This window comes from Abramis brama (assembly GCF_963993115.1).
Source record: "Abramis brama genome assembly, chromosome: 10".
Taxonomy (NCBI): Eukaryota; Metazoa; Chordata; class Actinopteri; order Cypriniformes; family Leuciscidae; genus Abramis; species Abramis brama.
Window position 1 is genome coordinate 36,784,648 of NC_139972.1, and position 23,782 is coordinate 36,808,429.

Here is a 23,782-nt window from a genome sequence, read left to right on the forward strand (position 1 = left end):
TTTAAATAAAGATATTTATATCAAAATAACATATCTTTCATGTCCACTGGATTCTCATGAAAAGGACACAAACACCCTTTACCTAAAGTAAACTAACCCTGAATTGCCTATTATTACTGTAGTAAAAAATCTAAACATGAAAAAGGGGTGAATTCTTTTTTATATATGCACTCATTGCACTGTATACAGTGAGACTGGGAAAACTCACATCCAGGTTGCGTTCTGCTCTTCCCCCTGTACACCAACGACTGCACTGCCAAACACCCGGACGACACCATCCAGGACAATGACGAGTCTCACAGAGAGGAGGTCGAACAGCTGACCGAAATTTGTTTCACAAATTTGTTTATTTTCAGTTTTGAGGTTAATTGATCTAATTTTGTCTCTCTGGAAAATAGTGATCTATGACATTGCATTATGTTGAATATAAAAGTTTTTTGTGTCTAACAATGGTACATTTAATAAGAGTAGAATATTTATTTTTATTTTTAATTTCTAAATTCTAATTATTAAAAAAAAAGTCAATGTTACTGTTGTTATTAAAAGTTAATTTTTATCTGCATCTCAGCTCAAGCTCAGTGCTTTATTGTCAAATGTGCATTTCCAAGAAATAAACATGTAATATTATTAGTAACTGCACTTATTAATGCAAAACAAAAGCTACTTTTATGATTAAATAAGTAAATATACAAATAAATGCAGTGCTCCTGCTCTTAAGTGTTAGTCTGGAGCCCTGAAAAAGCAAACTTAGTATGCATGTGTCCAAACTGTTTATACTTATTCAAATGTTTTCATGCTCACTGTCTCTATTACTGAAATACTGTTCGGTGTCTGAGCAAGTATATTATTATGTGTGTGTGTGTGTGTCTCCTGTGGCGTTATACAACAGTCAATGTGTCTGTCCAAACCTACTGTCTATGGTCCAAACTACGAAACAGCGTAACAGTAGACATCCGTAGCCTACACACAGTACTGGAAAAATACAAAACAGTTCACAAATACAATTTTAAGTGAGTCAGTAAAGAAAGCAGCGTAAAACGCACGTAGTTACGTAGGGCAAATACAGTGTAGATGCGTTGTTCGCGTTTTGCTGTCGCGAAAAAATTCGCTGTATTAAATGTAATTGAGTACATTAGTACTCGTAACGAATAGTATTTTCTTATATGAAGAAAATATCTTCATATAGGGTAGAAACGGTACCGTTGTTTTGAACTTTATGTATTTATTTTATTTTATCTTATTGAATGCCAGTCACATACAAATAATAAACATGGCAATAATCCAACATATATTGTAAAATGATTAAATAAATATAGATTACATTGTTTTGAACTTTATATGGTTTCACGACATAACGTCAGCATGGGATTCCACGTGAGACGCCTTGGCGGTTTACATAAAGAGACTAGCGGAGCCATTCACCAATGAGCGCGGGTTGACGTCACTCAGTGGTGTTTTCCATGGGAACCCTTGTGCGCCAGCCAATAGGAAGTAGAAGGGGAGGGGCCAGAATTCAGGTCAGAGCGCGAGCCACTCCTCCTGCTTCAGGGAATCTGGAACGGTGAAGGATTGTAAATACACTATGTGTGTCTCACTCTGACAAATGTAACCCGGGAAAACATTGATACCAACAAATTTCTGGGATAAAACGTGGATAAAGTGAGCTTTTGCAGGTTTGTGGCTTTATACTACTTCTTTTGTTAACATAGACGTTCAAAAAGTGTTGCATAACCGGTCGGATGCTGCGCATGCGCGGGTACTTTAAATCGTTTTGTGTAGTTTTCTTATATTTTTTAGGTGTACTAATTATGATAAAATATATATATATACAATAATATACGCGTTTTCCGTATTCCTGCGTGTATGCCATTTAAGAACAGCTGTAAAACAAACCGGTATCGGTGGTGGCACGGCTTTTACATAACTGTGTCAGTGTACCGTGCAGTGCATTGCAGGTCAACGTGTTTTAGTCCACGTAAACTGTAAGATAATTAATACATGCAAAAAAAAACTCGTATTTTTTTTTTTTTTTTACATTCCCACGGTAAAAATTACAAATAAAATGTTATAAAACCCATCATGTCTTTCACAATATATTTTATTACTTTTATGAGCACTACAGACTCTGAGCAAACGCATGAAGAATGATGAATAAAGCCAGTGAGACTTTGATGTACATTTATAAGAACTAAAGAGTTTTTGGAACTGCTCTTCATTAATTCAGTCACGTGTGTGTATCACCCTGTCATTAACTAATGTTAATTTAAAAATTTAAAACGCTAATTATTAAAGTGGGGTATTCAAGCCATAAATTGCATTTTAATGTATTTTGAATTAATTAGTTGATTCAGACAGAAAAGTGAACATCATGTTATTGACTCTCATGCTGATGTTTTTTTTAGCCAAATATAACATTATGAGATTAATTAATGGCTTCCTTTTTCTCAGCTACAACAATATAATGGGATCAGGGGAGCTTTGACCTGTAAAGCTTGACCATGTCCACGTCAGGTGAGGCCGAGCCGAAGCACTACATGTACAGGGGCGCGTCTGAGGAGGGCGAGCCGGAGTCCCCGCGTGTTTCCATGTCTCACATGCACCGCATGGGTGAAGCCTCTGCCGGGAGTGACAGCAGTCATGACCCACACACCTCTCCCAGACCTCAAACACAGATGCATGATGACATGGAGATGGGTGGAAATGGCTCCAGTGGAAGTGGCACAGAATCTCACAGTAACGAGTCGCAAAGTAATGAATCCCACGGTAATGAGTCTGTGGGGAGTTCCAGTGGAAACGGAAAAGATTATGGAACCATGGCATCATCTGGGAGTAACAAGAGGTGAGATCCATTCAGTGTTAAAGTCTTAAAGGTGCTGTAAAATGTAATCGACACCCAAACAAACACACCCCTCTCTTCATTGCCCCCCCCCCCCCCCCCCCCCAGCTCACACAAGTGTGGATGAATCAGCTGTGATGCAACAACAACAGCATGTCTTGATAATAATGCCCTGACCTCTTGTCAGAAATTCTCCAGTCGTTTTGTGTCTCACTTAAATTTGTTGTTCTCTTATTTTTCTTCTATAGCTCAAACTCTCAAAGTCTTTCCCCTCCCAGTAGCAACAATGCTTTCAGCCTGGTCAGTTCAGAGCAAGACAACCCATCAACCAGCGGCTGCAGGTAACACCACCACAGTCATTAAATAGCTATACCACACAACCACTTAAGTCGATCGGCTCCTCTTTTTGACTGGTGAGGGAGTCTTACAGTTAATTCCTGTTTTACATTGTAAAACATGCAGTGACCCCTCTAAGTATCATGACAGAGGGATTAATAACTGTGTCATTTTGCATGTGTGTTGTCTCTGCAGTAGTGAAGAATCAGCAAAGGCTAAGACTCAGAAGGAGCTTTTCAAGTCCCTAAAAGAGCTGAAATATCACCTCCCTCCCGACAAGCGCAGCAAGGGCCGGGCGAGCACACTTCACACTCTCAGATACGCCCTGCGCTGCATCAAACAAGTCAAAGGTCAGACAACCACAAACAAATTCATTTCTGCAGTTTTTATGTGTTTGTGAATGCATATGTGTGTAAGCTTGGCATGTTTTTCTTTGTTTTTGCAGCCAATGAAGAGTACTATCAGATGCTTATGATCAATGACAGTCAGCCCTCCGGTCTGGACGTACCCTCATACACCATTGAAGAAATCAACAGTATTACCTCAGAATATACACTCAAAAATGCTGTGAGTTGCACACACAAACACACACACACCTTTAAACGGGTCTTACTGATGTGCTCAGAAACTCTCTGCAAGCATATCTTTGAGGAAAGCTAATTGTGCCCATGTCAAAATCAGTTAAAACACAATAAACATCTTTACATAGTCCTAGACTACATGTGATGGACTGCATATGCAGAACCCAGATCCCAGATTAATATATATTACATATTTGTGCATCTAAATATTGATAAAAAACTATTGCGAAATGACGGTGTTTCCATTAACTGTTGTTATGCGACTAAAACATAAATTACTCTCGCGATAAGTAATTTAAAAAATCATGCCAACGGGTGTCAGTAGGTTTATGGATATCCCAGCCATTATTTTTCTTTAAAAATAATTTAATTATATTATATTTCTTTGTTGTTTAGAATCCAGTATTTCCCGCCATTTCCCGTCTTTTATGAGTTTAATAAAGAACTCTGTTTCGTCTTCTGTCCAAACAATGAATGAATGATCGACTTTTACGTACGCCGCCGGTAATCTTTAAATGCGATTGCATTTTTGCAAAATATTCCTCTTTTCGAATTGCCTGAAAAACCACCTCATGCGAGCGTAAAAACTTTTTTGTGATATTTGGGAGTTTTTTGCAAATTTACATGTTTCCATTGGGCGTATTTTCAATTAGCAATTTCAATTTGCGCAATTTGAAGGGTAATGGAAACGCGGCTCATAACATACAACAGTGTTATTACTCTAAAATAAGACTTGTTGGGAAGTATTGTATGATTTCTATACAATAATTTTTTATAAAACATTTGGCTTAAGTTTCATGTTTTTAAGTCCATAAAACAGAGGTTTTTGCATATTGATATTGACTTGATAGCTGGACATCTAGACACAGTTCAGTTCCTCACCTTTGTTGCCATTGGCTTTTGGCTTGCTTAGTTGGGGACATTAAATTTAACATTTAATTTAATATTCAACAATAACATTGATCTGCCTGCATTGACACAATCATATGAGAACTGAATTGAGCTGAACGATGACATCACGATTTTCTTCAGAGCAGCTATGTACATAAATGAACTAAATTAATATATTTTTTACAACAAATATGAAACATTGCTGAACTGTGATGCTATTTTCTTCTGTAAACAAACTTTGTTGCATTATTTTCCTGTTATCTCTGTAAAGCTGCTTTGAAACAAGCTGTATTGTAAAAAGCGCTTTATAAATAAATGTGACATGACTCATTATGTGACAGAAGAACATAAATAAACTGTAACATAAACTGTTTTGGTGTTTTTGTGTGTGAAGGATATTTTTGCAGTTGCGGTGTCCCTGATCACGGGGAAGATTGTGTACATTTCGGAACAGGCTGCAGGAATCTTGAACTGCAGAAAGGATGAGTTCAACGACAGAAAGTTTGTGGAGTTTCTGGCTCCTCGTGACGTCAGTGTGTTCTACAGTTTTACAACACCATACAGGCTTCCATCTTGGAGCATGTGCACCGGAACAGGTCAGTCCACCACTGAACTGATTTAAACTACTGTAGTGCTGTCAATCAGTTAAAAAAATAAATAATTAATTGCACCTAAAATATATGTTTATATTGTAATGCATAATTTCACATTGAATCTCCAAATCAATGTCAGTGAATAAATGCATAGATTCGCATTTAATGTTTGAATGTGTCCTAATGAGTATTTGTTATGCATGCCAGAGGTTTTGAGTTCTAATCTACCCTTGTATACTTCATTTATTTTTTGTCATTAAAGCCATAGAAGTTTGTCAGGGATTGTAAAAATTTTTTGTGTGTCTCTGCAATAGCAATAGCGTTAGACTGAAGCGTTAGTCCGTGTGAAGACTTATAAACAGCAGCAATGAACACTCGGACAAATATACCCTCTATATAACACAGGCGAATGAAATGAATACTCTCCTAGTCAACTGAAGATGTTTCTTTTGTATTAGGATCTATATCTGTGGTGTGACGTTTCAAAAAGTGGTGGGGACAATGTCGACAATGGCAAAAAGTGGTGGGAAATGTCCCACCTACAAATTACGCCTATGTAACTACTGCTTCTGATATCTCTGTTAAAAAAATAAAAAAAACTCAGATTCTGGGGATGAAATGAGCACTTATAGCCATTCAGCATTACTGTATAAATTGAAAGCCATCATTTTTAATATTTAATTGGCTTTAAATAATATTTTAAAAAAAATTATTTAAGTGAACTTAAAACCGTCTTTGCATAAACTGATTATAATAAATGGCACATTTAGCTGTGCCTAATATAGCAGGGCTCAACGCTAAGGATTTTTTTTCTACTGGCCTGGGGTCCGTTCTTCCTACATGGATTACTCAATAAGCTGGATTTCATTGTTGACGATTTGACATGATAAAGGATTGTTAGGTTTTTCAAAGCTCATCCTGGAGTTGCTTCATAGCAGCAGGTCTGTAAGCTCAAACCTGCTCAGAAGCAGCTTATTTCATGTAAACAGGATTAGATTGCATCTTTTTAAGTGGAGGTGATACTTAAAGTCTGTCCCAGCCACTGCTACTTTCTTACAAGAGTACCCTGTTGAACCACGGACAATAATAATGATTTAAAAATAAATTTGCAAATAATATTATAATGTAACAATTTAATCCAGATATTTTAATCAAATCCACAAATTCGTTTGAAGAACCATATTAGCCAGAGATCAGTTATCACGATTAGAAGATCTGGCATCTGTCAAATCTGCAGATTTGAAGAAGGCGGTTGCAAGACGCAAACCCAAGAATATTACTGAACTGGAGGCCATTGCTCATGAGAATTGAGCTAAGACTCTTCAGAAACGCTGCCAGAAGCTGGTGTCTGGTTATACATCTCGTTTGCAGCAGGTCATAACAGCAAAAGGCTTTTCTACTAAGTACTAAAGATGTTTGCCATGAAGGGGTTAAATAATTTTGAGACTGCAGAAGTCATTAAAAGTTGCATTTTCAGTTGAATTTGGGGGAAACGCTTGAAACATTTGTTGTGTTGAGCTATTTCAATTACTTTTGTTTGATTTGTTCATTGAAAACAGCTGAAAGTCTAAATTTTGCAGTGGGGGTTGATATAAATCCTATTTAAATCCAAAGTTTTTGTCCGGGCAGTATATACAGTATATATGGGATAAAATGGCAGCAAAATTAACAGTAATTCCAGTGAAGGTCTTGAATCCAACAAATCTAAAATTCTTATTATTGGATTGGTGCAACATTTATTTGAGGTCAAGTATGTTAAAAAAAATATATATTTTGTTTTGTCAATAGTTCTCTTATAAACACAAGATCAAGGTTCCTCTTTGCCTGCCCAGTAGACAACTGTGGCCATCCACTTTTTCAGTGATACTGGTTCTGGATATTTTCCCCATTCATTTTTCCCCAATTCGGCTCAATCTTGAGCCAAACCAACCAGCTCTGGTTTGGAAGAATCACACCTTTACAACATTTGGTTTGAGGTCAATTAAGTTTTTAAAAATAGAAGAAGACTCAAATAACAAAACTGTTTTAAACACTTACAAAACCTGGCTTTAGTATATGGTTGTGTCTGTGAGGGAGATTTCCTCATTTATTTACTCTCTTTATCTCTCTCCATTGCTTTCACATTCATTCTGATCACATTCATCTCTTTCACTGTTTTGCAGAGTCGTCATCCACTGAGTTCATGCAGGAGAAATTCTTTTTCTGTCGCATCAGGTCAGAGAAATTTATGATAAGTGTTTATAAATATGAATGCAAAAGTATTGTTTAACACTGTCATTATTTTATAGATTTATTACATACATATATAGTGTGATAGGTTTGAAATATATTCTGACATTCTCTGGCTATCTGATGCATATTGCACACTACACTGTGGCTGGTAAGAGCTGGACAATAATCAGAGTTTCCACTAGAAAAAAATGGCAGAGGTTTTGTTTTCCGGACATTTTGATGATATGCCGGTCAAATATCGCCTCTTAATTAGTCAAGTTGAGGAAAACTGGAGGAAGGCTATGTAACTTAAAAAATGACATAATCAGGCTGAATGCAACATGTTTATTAGCCTAACTTTCAAATAAAAAAACGGAAAAAAAACATGAACGTCCGATTGGCGTCAATCAACGCCAATTGTTTTTACTATGGTTTCACATTCATAGTTTAACAAACCAATCCCCCTTACCCACATAGAATATCTGAAGCCTATTGGTTTTACTCAAGCGAACTTCCCAGTGTCTCTCCACAACCTGCAATGCGCATAAGCCGCGTAACCTTGTTAGGCGACTTCGCTGCTTCGTCTTGATCCGATTCTGCAGCGAGAACCCCCTCTCTGCAGGAACACTCGAGACCCATTTTCTACTATGGTTTTGTACGTTTCTTCATTCGGATCTATTTGCGATCCATTTCATTCTAAACAAACAACGCAGTTTATATGGTTCGTCCTTGTTTCATTATTCATTAAGATAATAATTAATAAATGCGCACATAATTATCAGTGAACTTGATAAATGTTGCAGATATGTTTTGCTATGCATGCACAAACGCCTTTCAACTTATGTGTGCAAAATTCTGAATAAAAAGAATGTGCAGCAATTTGTACAAATAGAGAGTCTAGGTCTACTATACGTGTTGTAGCCATTAAATAAGCTCATTTAGTTTAATATTTGTTAAAATATTATAATGTTATTTTTTAATTTAAGTTGATTATGAAAAGTGAACCGCACGAGTAGGATAGGATGCGCAATATCGAGAGACATGGAGTGGGTCAGACATGATTTTGACCACTTAATTAAAGGGTTAGTTCACCCAAAAATGAAAATTCTGTCAGTAATTACTCACCCTCATGTTGTTCCAACCATGTAAGACCTTCGTTCATCTTCGGATCACAAATTAAGATATTTTTGATGATATCTGACAGCTTTCTCACTCCTCCATAGGCTTTCAGAGGGACCCAAACTCGCCGGCCCAGAATAGTTATTAAAAACATCGTTAAAATAGTCCAAGTGACTACAGTGGCTCTACATTAAGTTTATCATGCGACGACGATACTTTTTGTGCGGAAAAACAACAAAAATAACGACTTTATCCAACTATTAGTGTTCTTCAATGTGGGCCTCTGACGAGAGTTCACGGGAGCGCCAGGACGCATGCGCGAGAACTGAGATTACGGCGTTCTTCTTCTACTCCTACTTGTTACTGGCTGCTCACTCCTTGGGAGTATTATTACCGCCATCTACTGTACAAGATGACGTCCCGACATCATGTTCATCGAGACGTAAATCACAATAAGTGTCGAATTCAATAGCTTACATACAGCGCGCGTCTTCCTCTGCTTATAAACAGACCGTTTTGCGCTTCCGGCAATGTCGGGGCGTCATCTTGTACAGTAGATGGCGGTAATAGGAGTGAGCAGCCAGTAACAAGTAGGAGTAGAAGAAGAACGCCGTAATCTCAGTTCTCGCGCATGCGTCCTGGCGCTCCCGTGAACTCTCGTCAGAGGCCCACATTGAAGAACACTAATAGTTGGATAAAGTCGTTATTTTTGTTGTTTTTCCGCACAAAAAGTATCGTCGTCGCATGATAAACTTAATGTAGAGCCACTGTAGTCACTTGGACTATTTTAACGATGTTTTTAATAACTATTCTGGGCTGGCGAGTTTGGGTCCCTCTGAAAGCCTATGGAGGAGTGAGAAAGCTGTCAGATATCATCAAAAATATCTTAATTTGTGATCCGAAGATGAACGAAGGTCTTACATGGTTGGAACAACATGAGGGTGAGTAATTACTGACAGAATTTTCATTTTTGGGTGAACTAACCCTTTAAGTTTGGTTTTGTAGAAAGACTTTTTTGAAGTGAATTCGTTTTGTATAAATTGTATCTTAATTTTAATATTTTTTTTATCAACCAATAGCCTGGATTTAATAAATAAGAAGCAAATAGCAGACGATAGGCCTAATCATGCAGGCGCCCGCGCGGTCACTTGCATTGCTCGTGAACGGGAGCGCATCTCATCCTAATTTAACGAAACTCAGCGTAGGCCTCACAGACATTAAATATATCTTAAGAAAGCTTGAAATGTCTTTTTAACAATTTAAAACGAAAAGAAATAGGCTACTCTCTGATTATGTAATCCATGATGTGCATTTCTCTCTATAGGCGCGTTCATAAGGAGATGGCGATCGTCAACTTCATCTTTACAGCTGTTGTTGCTGTTAATAAACTAAAAATAATAGGCCTATAATTGTATTAAACAATAAATTAAATGAAATTGTAACTGTATTAAAAAAGCAACAAAAAAAATCCTGTTTTAGTTTTTTTTTTTTTTTTTCGCATTAAATTCAGGTAGGCTACTGAGTCACTGTCCTCAGTGCCCAGAAAAGCGCTGAAACGGAGATGAAGGGGAACCCGTTTTTATTTATTTTTTTATTTTTTGGCTTATTTTAACTGGCCCATCCAGTTTTCTGGAGGCCCACCTACAATCTAAATCCTGGCGCCATTAGTGCTTCGCAGCGGTCTGATATCAAGAAATAACAGACCGCATTCCACATTGGAATTCAACCAAGCCATGTAATAATGTTTAATAACTTTCAAACGGTAGAGCCTGTTCCTTTATAACATAGCCAAAGGTCGGTGTATTTTTGCTTTATACATTTTAGGCTTATTCTCAAATTCAGATTGTGTTAGGGGGGCGGGATTATAAGGCAATTTTAATCGGACAATTTGACCGGAGAGATTTAATTTTGTCGGACATTTCATTTTTTTTCCGGCCAATGTCCGGTAATTACCGGACAACGGAAACCCTGACAATAATATTTGGATATTATTGGCTGGCTAGTATGTTACTTAAGAGTTGGGTTACGCAAGTTTTTATTAGTGCACTGGGAAACAAAGTTCTATTTTCAAGTTACTGCTACATTAAGAGCTTTAAAAGAAGAGATCACTGAACATCATGATGTTTGTAAAAATTTAGCCCTTCACGTCTTTAAAAAATATTTAAGAGGCACTTAGTAGCAAGTAAACTAGATATCCCTGAGCCTCTAAACCTGCACTTTACCTGTCAATCAAATGGTTGTTTCCTATCTAAGGGCCAGATTTACTAAAAGGCAAATTAGCGTGAGACCAAACTCCCAAAGAAGCGCAAATGGGAGTGTCAAGTTCTGCCGGTGATCTACTGACAATGTGCAAAATGAAAGAACACAGCAGCTGCCTTGCTCAAAGGCACCTCAGTCATTTCCTGCCGGTATTGAGAATCAAACCCGCAACTTCGGTCTGAATCGCTAACCATTAGGCCATGACTGCCCTAATATATTATATGTCCCTATATTACTGCCAATAATGTAAAACCACGGATGATTGTCATTCAACGTACTGCTTTAATAGAAAGCCAGTTAATATCATTTTTCTTTTAATACAAAGTATTTTTCCAAAATTAAGTTTTCATTGTCATGGGATTGGGAACATGTGTGATGTAGCCACACGCACTTTAATGCTGAGGAGGAGTCTAGCATACAAGCCTCAGATGGACTGGACTAGGAAGGACACTTGCCTCACTAGGATAGAGCTTTCCTTTTGAGAATCACCCACAATCTACCAAAAGCAGCACAAATTAACGCAGATTTGCAAACAAGCAGAGCCAATGATAATCAGGTGCGGGTAATTTACTAACAATACAGGAACAGAAAATAGCACGGCTTGGCAAACGACATGTTCGGATAATGTCTTCCTCTGGTGTTCCAAATAAATGAACACGAGTGGAGAAAGCTCTCTCCCTTCTACACACGCTCTCTGTTCTCTGCCGAGTCTCCTCCTACAGCAACTATCACAGCTTTTAAAGTGCATTTTTTTGCCGTTAAACAGTGGCACAAACACCAGTAAACTGACTACCGCAAAGTCGCAAACCTAGTAAATCAAGTGTAATAACTCTCCTCCCAAAAATTTGCATCTGAAAGGGAAACTCCTAAAAATGCATATGCATAAGGTCAGCTGGCAAAAACAACCGTCCACGCCTTCTCAGCGCTAATGTTTCACTGTGTTTCTTATAGTAAATTCTAAAAGTAGTTTTTTTTAAAGCAAAAAGAGGGTTTGTGTTGGCGTAAGTTGTTAGTAAAATCTGGCCCTGTGTATTAAGATGTGAAGTGGAGCAGTGTTATTATGCTGTTTGTCAAAAGTCTAGTGACGCAAGACTTGGTTTCAAATTTATCTTTAAAATGTGTTTATGTGTTTTGCTGCATTCATGTCATAATTACCGTAGTTTCGAGAAGACAACATATGACGTTATATCCTGAGTTGTTTACGTCCTCGGACCGGTGATTATGTGTTTCTATGGCAGCTCTATCAATGCCTCAATGAATCTGCAGCGGTTAGGTGGTACAAGCTCTATGAGGACGTGAATGCTTTTTACAAGTTGAAAGCACGTAATTGCGGCATGGCCTGAATGCACCTGTTTTTTGTGTGTAGTGGTGGTAAAGAGAAGGAAGGAGATCTGCAGTACTATCCCTTCAGGATGACTCCATATTTGATGAAGGTTCAAGACTCTGAGCTGTCTGAAGAACATTTCTGCTGCCTCATACTGGCTGAGAGAGTTCACTCTGGATACGAAGGTAATCGCACTCAATGTTGCCCTTGCCCTCATGTGGTTACGTTTCAAGCTCTGTTTGGTGAATTGACGAAGATCAAATCAAATATAATGATAATAATATAAGTTGTCTTTTGATGTGTTTTTCTAATATGCAGCACCAAGAATTCCACCTGATAAGAGAATCTTCACCACAACACACACACCTAACTGTGTGTTTCAGGATGTTGATGAAAGGTTTGAGTCTATATTAACTATGACACTAGGCTGTGGTTAGTTTGTTGTCTCTTCTTTTTATCACCTGCAAATACTGTATTATGCGTAACGCAAGATAGATTAAATTGCAACAATAAGGCAGCGATTTGTCATTATATATCTATATTTTTCCTTTGGTTACAACAAGTTTTGGACACACTTCATGGCCTTGTGGTTGGCAACTTTGCCAAATGGCGTAATGGTGCATTTTTAAATCTCAAAACTAAAGAGATTTAATAGGAGGCAATTGCCTCAGTTCTATGGAGCTATTCTTGTGCCAATAAAAATGAACGTAGCTTTTCAAGAAACTAATGAAAATATAAATTGAAACTAAATAAATTATCTCTAAAACTGAAAAAGAACAAATCGCAGGCAAATTTTTTGACTTCGTTTTTAATACACTGCAAGTTTTGCTAACTATTTCTCATATTTCAATCGCTGATCTGAACTTACAAATGCGCTTCCAGAGTTTCCATTTACGCTTTTGAAGTTTTCGTTTACGCTCCCAGAGTTTTCGTTCGCCGTTCTGACACATTTCTCTCGTGGGGGCGGGGCTAGTAGCAGTGTGTTCTCATTGGTTACTGAGCTTTTGATTGATAGCTTCGTGACCTGGAAGTGAAGACGTCAGTGGTGTGTTTATGTGTGGATGTGAGCGTCTGTAATCGCAGCTTTCTATTTCAATTTAGTAATAAGTTATGTTTGTTTTTTAATTTTATCTGTATTTACCTGCTGCTACTACTTAGTTGGCAGAAGCTTTTTAGGAGCACAAGAGATCTATTCAGTCTATTCAGGTGTAATTGCACATTAAAGTACTGTCTGTATATAATACTTAAAATATTGTAGTGTCCAATGTTTTCGGAGAATATTTGTTTATTCCTGATGATTATTTTGCATGTTAGGCTCTGATTAGGTTCAGCTGTTACAATTTAAAGAGAATACTAGCAAACGTGTGTGATATATTCAGCCGTCAAGAAAGTCAAACTTCAACCAGGTAATCAAGGTTGGCAGCCATGGCCATCACACTACTCATTGTTAGCATGATATACGTTTACACCATCAAAATGAATGATCACTTAAATATGCTGTCAGATACAGACCTCAAAGGGCATTTCATTACATATGTCACACAAAGAATGTTCTTGTTGCCATTTTTTTTAAATTGATAATTATATTGTTATTTCATTTAATTAACATTTTCATTTAATTTAAATATATTTTAACAATCATCAACCGTTTCAATCGTGACTTATACAACCAGTTAAATTAATGTAATTGAAAATATGAATTCAAATAAATTTACATTCTTTATTGTCACTAAAGCATATACACAAGTATCGAAGTGAAGGTCTTGGATGCAATTATGTTGTGACAGGAAAGACCAGAATCCACATAACATTAACTGCATAATATACATGTAATGCACAGTATTCTCATGATACATTACTATACAAAATGCACTATTACAAATACAGAATACATTTTAAAAATTCATATACATTTTAAATGTTGCAATGATTCTTTGAGCAGTTCCTGTTGCAGTACAAGTAACAAAGCAGTGACTGGACACAAGCAGTGCAAGGATAGTCCACCCAAAACATGAGCATTCTCTCATCATTTACTCACCTTCATGCCATCCCAGATGTATATGACTTTCTTCTTCATATAAACATAGACAGAGTTTTAAGGAAATAATCCATCTCTGTGAGTCCATAATACAAGTGGATTGTAACCCATGTACGTAAGATTTTTAATAGTTAAAACAGTTTACATTATTATTATTTTATCTAGCCTATTGTTTGACTTCAGAAGGCATTGATTCATCCACTGAGGTAGCATGGATTACCTCATTACCTATTATTATTGCTCACTGTGTGTGGTTTTTAAAGCGTCTTTAGGACTTGCAGAGATGGATTACTTTCCTTACAATCTTAATTCGTGTTTATCTGTAGAAAGAAGGTAAAATGCATCTGGGACAGCATGAGGGTGAGTAAAATAAGAGAGAATTGTATTTTTGGGTGAACTATCCCCTCAACATTCATATGCTGTTGGTATGCTAATCCAAGATCAGCATAGATTAATAAGAATAAAGTGAAACCTCTTGTGTACTTGTGAACTGTGTTTGTTTTAATCTAGAGGAAATTGAAATATTTGCTTTATATTAAATTATATTATTGTTTATATTAAAATAAATCAGGTGTCTGAAGATCAAGATCCCAGTCATTCAAAGGTGTGTCTGAGCAAAGTAAGATTATTGTCTGATAGGGACAGTGGATCTCTGGTACTATCACTCCATCCTCTGTGTCAGCCTCAGAATTTTGTTTATGGAAAAGTTGCTCCACTCCCTGGAAAATGAGAGAAGAAATGTATTATAATCTAACAATACAAACTGCTGTGAACTCCCCATACAGTAACAAGTTGCAGACTTAAAATATTTATTATATATATATTTAAGGGATTTTACAGTACTAAATATTTACCTCGGAGTCAAGCAGCATTTATCATCTGTAATACTGTTGTGTAACCAGTAGATGGCTGTATTGCCCTATATATAAACATATGGATGTGTATTCCCTAGTTTGCTGGATGTTTTCAGTCATAATTACTTGCATGTATTAAGTTTTTAATGTGGACATATATTTATTATTAAAGACTATTAAAGATGTAACATTTGTCAAAGAAATGTTCATTTGAAGTGCACTTTTTTCATTATTATTAGTCAAATATGGACACAGAAAAAGCAATTTGTTACTCATACTAGATACATATACAGTAATAGCTTTATCAGTCATCTTTATCACACAAAAGTAATCAGAATAAATATTGCAACCAGGGCGATACTTCAAAATAATTGAGTGTTTACGAACAGAGACGTGGCCTGTGGTCAAGTCGTGTCTCTCCTCTTTCAAAAACTTTGCATCGCAAATTAATCAGCAGTTGAGAAATTCAGGTTTAAATAGCTTTATTGGCATGGTAAAAAAGGCTTTACATTGCCAAAGTTGAATCAGGCAGTGATTGACAGCGCTCTGGTCCTATGGCATCAGTCATTGACTGATACAGTACAGATAGGCTACTGTACAGTACTCTAGCTCAATGTTGTTTGGGGTGGCTGGGGGGAAATATGATCTAATCGAAGCAAATATGATCTAATCGAAGCAAATATGATCTAATCGAAGACTGTAACCTAATGTAGATAAACAAGTCATGTAATGATTGGGCTAACAATTAAATCAAGACAACACAGCTCAGCTGTATAATGTTATGGGCTCTCACTAAGCTCTAAAATGCCTCTCCACCTGAAAAAAGCCAGTACTGTATTATAAATAGTATTAGTATAGTATTAAAAAAAAACAAAAATCAGACTTACCACGAGTAGGCTAACGTTATCCAGTATCCTCCTGATATAGCGACGATACCTAATGGTAAATATCATTCGTCTGTACTATTCCTTCTATAAGAGATCATCTCAACAACATAGTGTAGCAGCAAATAAATACAGATATAAACTTAATATCACTAAAATTAAATAGAAAGCTGCGATTACAGACGCTCACATCCACACATAAACACACCACTGACGTCTTCACTTCCAGGTCACGAAGCTATCAATCAAAAGCTCAGTAACCAATGAGAACACACTGCTACTAGCCCCGCCCCCACGAGAGAAATGTGTCAGAACGGCGAACGAAAACTCTGGGAGCGTAAACGAAAACTTCAGAAGCGTAAATGGAAACTCTGGAAGCGCATTTGTAAGTTCAGATCAACGATTGAAATATGAGAAATAGTTAGCAAAACATGCAGTGTATTAAAAACGAAGTAAAAAAAATTGCCTGCGATTTATTCTTTTTCAGTTTTAGAGATAATTTATTTAGTTTCAATTTATATTTTCATTAGTTTCTTGAAAAGCTACGTTCATTTTTATTGGCACAAGAATAGCTCCATACAGTTCCAGCTAAACCTCTGTTGGGGAAGGGAGGTTGAGACAGTCGAACAGTATAGGTATTTGGGTACTATTTCAGATAACTGTTTTCTCCAAATACCAAATTTCAGCAAAGACTGATTATGTTTATTTAATGTGGATAAAGCACTGATGTGTATGTTTTAAAAAATCTTATAAGGAATGTATTTCATCTTTATTTCCTTGCTATGTTGGTTCCCTGCCATAAATGTTAAGGATTAGGATTGTAAATCAGGGCAGAAGAAAAGCACAACGCACACCTTATAACAGCTTGCATTGCAGGGCGGTGCCTCTGTTAGGATATCTGCCTCAGGACCTGATTGGGACACCTCTTCTGTTACACCTGCATCCCAGTGACAGACCTAGAATGCTGGCAGTGCACCGGAAAAGTAAGGATACAAAGACAAAACACAATTAAGATGTTTATTCTGTTCAAATGTTCTCCTCCTGGTCTTCCACCTGACACCCAGACTGGCGAATTCTCCTTTGAGCTGCATTCATCATACCATTTTTGTCATGCTTTGCTCTACAAATTCATTTTATTTGCTTTGAGAGGTAAAGTTACGTTGAGTATCATTATGTACTACCTAACTATAACTGGAATTATGCTGCCCACAGCCAATCATATTCATAATCATGTAGTGACTAAAGTGTGATTTCCATTTCACTTATTCATTTATACGCAGTTACAGTGAATTCAATAGTGCTCCAATGATGAGATGGTATGGTACGATGGTTTTGTTTATTCACAAATAAAAGAATCAGTAAAAAAAAAAAAAAAAATCAGTACAATGACAGTTATCCAACAAAAACAAACTTATTGTGAACAATGATTGAAGACCTTACATCTGCTGGCTTCTTCCACAGTTCCACAACTCCAATTACTTCATTTACTAGGGAGGCGATATTTAAACAAATATTCATATGCATAACATTCTTTAGCCAGCAGGTGTCACTATATTGACATTAACAAATGAAATTGAATGGCTCATACACACAGTATTCTCCTTGCTTTCCTAACTGTCTCTCTCTCTCTCTCTCTCTCTCTCTCTCTCTCCTGCAGTTCTGCAGTATGTTGGGCAACCATTTGATCACTCTTCTATCCGATTCTGTGTGAGAAATGGAGAATATGTTACTCTAGATACGAGCTGGTGTAGCTTTGTGAACCCGTGGAGCCGCAAGGTGTCCTTTGTCATCGGACGGCACAAAGTTCGCATGTGAGTTTTCACCAGTGCTTATGTATACAAGAAAGGTATTTTACTCTAGATAAAGGTAGCTATAACATAAATTTTTATTTTTGTGATTTATCTTTTTGATATATACTTTGTGTGCAGGGGTCCAATGAATGAGGATGTGTTTTCAGCTCCTACTTTAACCGAGGACAAAACCATTGATTCAGATATACAGGAAATCACTGAACAGATTCACAGACTGCTTCTTCAGGTGAAAACTTTCACTCACACACACTCATTCTTGTACATCTATCTTTATGAGGACATTCATTGACACAATGCAATCTCTAGCCGCTTACCCTAACCTTACTCATTACAACTAAGTGCCTAACCCGAACCTTGACCCTAAACCGACCCTTAACCTAATTATAACCTTATCCCTAAAACCAAGTCTTGACCCTCAAACAGGCCTTTAAAGGCTATCAGAAGGTGAGGACCAGCCAAAATGTCCTCACTTTACTCTCTTTGTCCTCACTCCAGTGGTCTAAAACTCAAACTGGTCCTCACAAAGATAGTTGTACTAGCACACACACACACACATGCACACTCTCTCTTTCATGCACTAGTAGCACACTGCATAGCGAGGATGCCATGCATAAGCGTTTGTATGGAAGTTGTACAATTATTGTATGATGGAAAAAAAGACACTAATGATATTTTGGACTATATATCAACTAAGCCCTCTCTTCGATACTTTTCTCTTCCTTGGCAATTTGATTTCTGTCATTTTTGGCAGTTCACATTTGATGGGCTACAGCAAGTCAGGTTTAAATTTCTACAAATGGCCTCACATTCAACCTCAAACACTTTTTGGTATAATGTGGAACTCGTAGTTTTTGGTATAATGTGGAACTCGCAGCAGAAAACGCACCTGAACCAACACTTCCACCATATGCTTCACACTTCCAAACATGACAAGTGCGGCCATGCAAATCCACCTTGACTTATCTGTCCTGTTCCGGTTTCTAATGTCGGTGTTGAATAGCAAACTTCAGTCTTGCCTTGATATTGTTTTTTTGAGAACAGATCTTGCATGTAGATCAAATTTTTGTCTCTTTCTATTGGTGGACTGGTGCACATGCACTTTGACTGTAGCCAGAATTAGTTGCTAGTTACATTTTAAAGTCTAAAATGAAATACACTGTGTAAATCTGTCTCATAGCCGGTCCACAGTATGGGGTCCAGTGGTTATGGCAGTCATGGCAGCAACGGTTCCCATGAGCACCTGCTGAGCATAGCGTCCTCTAGTGACAGCAATGGAAATGGTAATGCAGCAAACGGTGGGAATGGGAGCAATGAAAAGAGCAGAAAGGAAGAGCGGACCAAAAGCAAACCGGTAATTCTCTTTCACAACATACTCATCCAGAACTCCCACTCATTTAATGAAGAATTTCCAAAATAGCTGATATTTCTGAAAGAAGAAACTGTTTTATAGTCATTTTTCATTTGTTACAGTGGTTTTATCACAATTAAGGGGTGTTATAGACCTTATGTGCCAGAGAAACGAGGGTGCCGCCATCTTTAGAATATTGTCTTTTAACTTCCGTTTTTGCGGTCGCTCTGTATATTTCTATGGCGCTGCTGTCCAGGAGTAATTCGCTTTTGAAGTGGATTTACTTATTGTAAAGTTAACGAAAGTTATCATGAGGACTGTAATGTGACTTAAAGCAGATGACTTAACAAATGTCAGTCAACCGGGAAGATTTTAAAACGAGCCGTTCATTCATAAATACGGAAAATCGCTGTGAAAATACAGACCGGAAGTCAAAAGACAACGAGCGCAGCGCTGAAAAGGGGCGGGGCTACATATAAGACCCCTTTCCAGTTGGTAAACATGGCGACGTTTATTTATGGGCGGAGCTTAGGTGGTGGCAGAACGATCCCTCTGGCCACTTCACTAACGTTAGTTTGCAAGTTTTGTTAGCTTGTTTTTTAACAATGACTGGAGAAAATCCGATGTTATCTTAATGTGCAAGGTCACTCACTGTCCAGGACCGCGATTGTTATTTGCAAAAGTTAATTGGCTGACCCGGCTTACACGCTCATTCAATGGATGGACGATCTGACAGGATTAACGTCAACGCTACCTCCGGTTGAGTGGCCTGACTTCTACACCTTCCCGATAGAGAAACCGAGGGTAAAGTACGGAAGAGGATTAGGGCCAGGCAATAATAAAAAAATAAAACCATCTCGAGATTAAAGTCATTATAATGCGAGATTAAACTCGTTAAATTTCAAGAAAAAAGTCGAAATACAATATTGAGAATAAACTCATTACATTTCGAGAATAAAGTCGTTGTGTTTCGAGAAAAAACTCGTTAAATTTCGACAAAAAAAACTCGAAATACAATCTTGAGAATAAACTCATTAAATTTCGAGAATAAAGTCGTTGTGTTTCCAGAAAAAAATCGTTAAATTTCGAGAAAAAAAGTCGAAGTAATCGTGAGAATAAACTCGTTAAATTTCGAGAATAAAGTCGTTGTGTTTCCAGAAAAAAGTCGAAATGAAATGTAGAGAATAACGCATTTGATCAGTGTTCATTGCATAGCCTACTGATAGAGGACATGGCAGAGTTGGATCACTTAGTCAAGCTATATTTTAGACTTTCTTTCAGTAACAAAGAATAGAACATTGTTAGGTCTAGGTCGGCTAGGTCTTTTTAGAAGAAAAAATCAGTCCAATTTGCGCGATGTACTCGCTTTTGTCCAACATGAAATTCATCGAGGTTTCGTGGTTTCCCAGGATACCATAAGAGGCATTATTAAACTTGTTAATCCTCAAGGTGTGGAATTTCGACGAAGGAGACGCTTGAGAAGACGCCACTTGCACTGGCCCAAATGCACTCTGGCATATGGACAGCTATGATAAATTAAAACCGTACGGCATTGCCATTAATGGCTGTATAGATGGTTACAGTCGTTACATTCTGTGGATGGAGGCGTACACAACCAACAACGATTAATAATGCGTCTTATGGTATCCAGGGAAACCACGAAACCTCAATGAGGTTGGCATCAGTAGGCTATGCAATGAACACTGATCGAATGCGTTATTCTCTACATTTCATTTCGACTTTTTTTCTGGAAACACAATGACTTTATTCTCGAATTTTTAATGAGTTTATTCTCAAGATTGTATTTCGACTTTTTTTCTCGAAATTTAACGAGTTTAATCTCGCATTATAATGACTTTAATCTCGAGATGGTTTTATTTTTTTATTATTGCTTGGCCCTAATCCTCTTCCGTAGTAAAGAGAAACTGAGGGCATATATTTAGATGCCTATAACTGTACTAAATGGTCACAAGACTTGTGTGGTAGCCTACGATCCACAGTTCTGCCTAGCCAGCGCCACGGCCAGACAGAAGACGACAATGTAAAGAGTGACATTACGGTGCAATTTTAATGATGTGAATATTTTCTAGAAATAAAAATTCCAGATACAGCATATTCATTTTTTAACTATGTATTTGATTACACTTTCTTACCAGGTTCTTCAAAAAGTCTAGTCACAATCAATCAAAACAATGTATACAATCATAGATGATTCACAAATAATCACAATAATTTAGAAAACATTATGTGATAAAATTTATTGCACCCAACAACACAACAAGATGACATTTAATAACAATAATAATAATTTAAGCTCTTTATTATGTAGCCGAATCTGTGCTGGTTTGTATTGGCCGCCTCCAGTTTTCCCTTTCTTCCAGTAGCACCTCAATGCAGTACATGAGATCCGGGGGGCGGAGTTGGATCCAGATATAAGGGGTGGAGATTGGTAGGTTTAGGGGTGGGTTTAAGGATTAAGGGGTGGAGATGGGTAGGTTTAGGGGTGGGTTTAGGGATTAAGGGGTGGAGATGGGTAGGTTTAGGGGTGGGTTTAGGGATCAGGGGGTGGAGATGGGTAGGTTTAGGGGTGGGTTTAGGGATTAAGGGGTGGAGATGGGTAGGTTTAGGGGTGGGTTTAGGGATTAAGGGGTGGAGATGGGTAGGTTTAGGGGTGGGTTTAGGGATCAGGGGGTGGAGATGGGTAGGTTTAGGGGTGGGTTTAGGGATCAGGGGGTGGAGATGGGTAGGTTTAGGGGTGGGTTTAGGGATTAAGGGGTGGAGATGGGTAGGTTTAGGGGTGGGTTTAGGGATCAGGGGGTGGAGATGGGTAGGTTTAGGGGTGGGTTTAGGGATTAAGGGGTGGAGATGGGTAGGTTTAGGGGTGGGTTTAGGGATCAGGGGGTGGAGATGGGTAGGTTTAGGTATATGTAAGGTGGGAGGAGTTGGATCTGGATCCGACTCCTCCCCGTGGATTTCATGTTCTGCAGTGAGGACCATCTCGCCGTGACGTAACTGTGACATCGGCTCGAAATTGAAATGGAGTGCTAAAACCCTCTTAAAAAAGACAAAATTATTGCAATTATTCCCTGAATACTGTTTTCTTTTGCACTGACTTTTAATGTATTTTTTGTTCAGTACAAGTGTTCACCACATCATCTAAAAATGTTTTTCAGAGGTCATTTCAGGAGATTTGTAAAGGGGTTCATATGTTGAAGGCTCAGGAGCAGCAAGGCTCCTCTTCCAAATCAGAACAGAAAAAGACCTTGGACAGTGAGTATGTGTGTGTGTGTGTGTGTGTGTGTGTGTGTGCACGCCTGTACAGTACAGCAGGGGTTCCTAACCTTTTTGAACCCTTATGAACTGAATTATTTACTTCAAAAGGGATTTACATTAACCAGTGTGCTTAAAAAATCCTGACTTGCTTTGGATCCACTTATGTATGTGAAAGTGCTTTCTCTGCAAGTGAATAATAAAGTCAAAGCAACATTCTCGTCTAACTGACCGACTCTTGAGCAGCTGAGCAACAGTCCTATCTGAAATGACTTGTAAAAAAAAATGCAGACTTCTTTCTATGAATTGGACTTCTTAAAGTTTATTTGCTCAAGAATATTTTTCTTTTTCATTTTGAGATTTTTCTTTTATACTCTGAGTATAATTTTTTTATATAGAGAATTTGTTCAGTGACACTTTAAATAGGACCACCATTAAAGGACTAGCAGGACTTAGCTAGGTAATAAACTGCATTTTTAAACTTACAATGTAATTTGTGGCCCTTTGTATTTTATGTGGATTAAATGTTGCCCTCTTGGCCTCTGAACTTGAGGTTCCCTGCCCTAGAGTAATACTTATTTTACAGTATTACAAGGTCTAAATGTTCATGTGATTGTGTTTGAGTATGTACTGTGTCTCTTTAGCAGGGCTTAGGTCTCCTGTTGTAAAGCAGAAAGACTCTGCACTGCTGGTCAGAGATGGACCTGCCACAATGGAGGAACTCAAGGACCACACAATGCACTCGTACCAGCAAATCAGCTGTCTGGACAGTGTCATCAGGTGTGTGTGTGTGTGTGTGTGTGGACATGTGATTTATACAGCTTAAAGAGTATGAATATGGAGGCAATAGTGAATTGTGTATCTTACAGATATTTGGAGACCTGTAACATCCCAAACACAGTCAAACGAAAGTACCAGTTCTCCTCTAACACCACCTCCTCAAACTCGGACGAGGACAAGAAAGCCTCTGATGCCACTCTTCAGCAAACTGATGGTATAGTCTCATATGTTGTCATTGTTTTTTAAACTGTTTTGATAAATATCAAAGAAAGATACTTCTTTCGAATCCTATTCAAAAAATGTTTTATTTGGTTTTAGATTCTCTATGTATAGAGGTGGCATCATCTATGTCTATAAAGACCAATGAAAAGCCTCGCTCATGTCCTGCCCCAGGTCGTGTTGTGGAAGGGCATTTATCTCCTTTGGACCTGCCCAGCAAAGCAGACAGTGTGGTGTCTCAGTGCTCCTACAGTAGCACAATCGTACATGTGGGGGACAAGAAAACACAGCCAGAGTCAGGTACCAACGCATCACACACATGATCACAAAATAATACATATTTACATCATTTATTTATTTTATTTAAGGGAATAGTTCACCTAAAAATGAAAATTTCCTTTTACTCAACCCCAAAATGGATATGACTA

The 23,782-nt window shown here is 37.7% G+C and overlaps 1 protein-coding gene across 5 annotated transcripts in view; it reads left to right on the forward strand.

The window, feature by feature from the left end:
• Positions 1-1,493: 1,493 nt before the first annotated feature.
• LOC311091599 (period circadian protein homolog 2-like) overlaps positions 1,494-23,782 on the forward strand; it is a 33,163-nt gene continuing 10,874 nt past the window's right edge. For 2 of the 5 annotated variants that reach the window (XR_014608128.1, XM_084127591.1), the window contains exons 1-17: positions 1,516-1,673; positions 2,449-2,839; positions 3,085-3,177; positions 3,368-3,522; positions 3,618-3,739; positions 5,039-5,240; positions 7,400-7,451; positions 12,193-12,335; positions 12,469-12,547; positions 16,803-16,909; positions 17,584-17,737; positions 17,855-17,963; positions 18,915-19,088; positions 22,259-22,355; positions 23,000-23,135; positions 23,225-23,349; positions 23,529-23,654. Coding sequence is in view for 3 of the 5 variants with exons in the window: in XM_084127591.1 (XP_083983717.1) it covers positions 2,499-2,839; positions 3,085-3,177; positions 3,368-3,522; positions 3,618-3,739; positions 5,039-5,240; positions 7,400-7,451; positions 12,193-12,335; positions 12,469-12,547; positions 16,803-16,909; positions 17,584-17,737; positions 17,855-17,963; positions 18,915-19,088; positions 22,259-22,355; positions 23,000-23,135; positions 23,225-23,349; positions 23,529-23,654 (2,215 nt within the window). In the remaining 2 variants the exon portion in view is untranslated. Of the gene's footprint in view, positions 1,674-2,448; positions 2,840-3,084; positions 3,178-3,367; positions 3,523-3,617; positions 3,740-5,038; positions 5,241-7,399; positions 7,452-12,192; positions 12,336-12,468; positions 12,548-16,802; positions 16,910-17,583; positions 17,738-17,854; positions 17,964-18,914; positions 19,089-22,258; positions 22,356-22,999; positions 23,136-23,224; positions 23,350-23,453; positions 23,655-23,782 lie in introns of all 5 variants that reach the window. The other 3 variants (XR_014608127.1, XM_084127589.1, XM_084127590.1) reach the window with 3 other exon arrangements.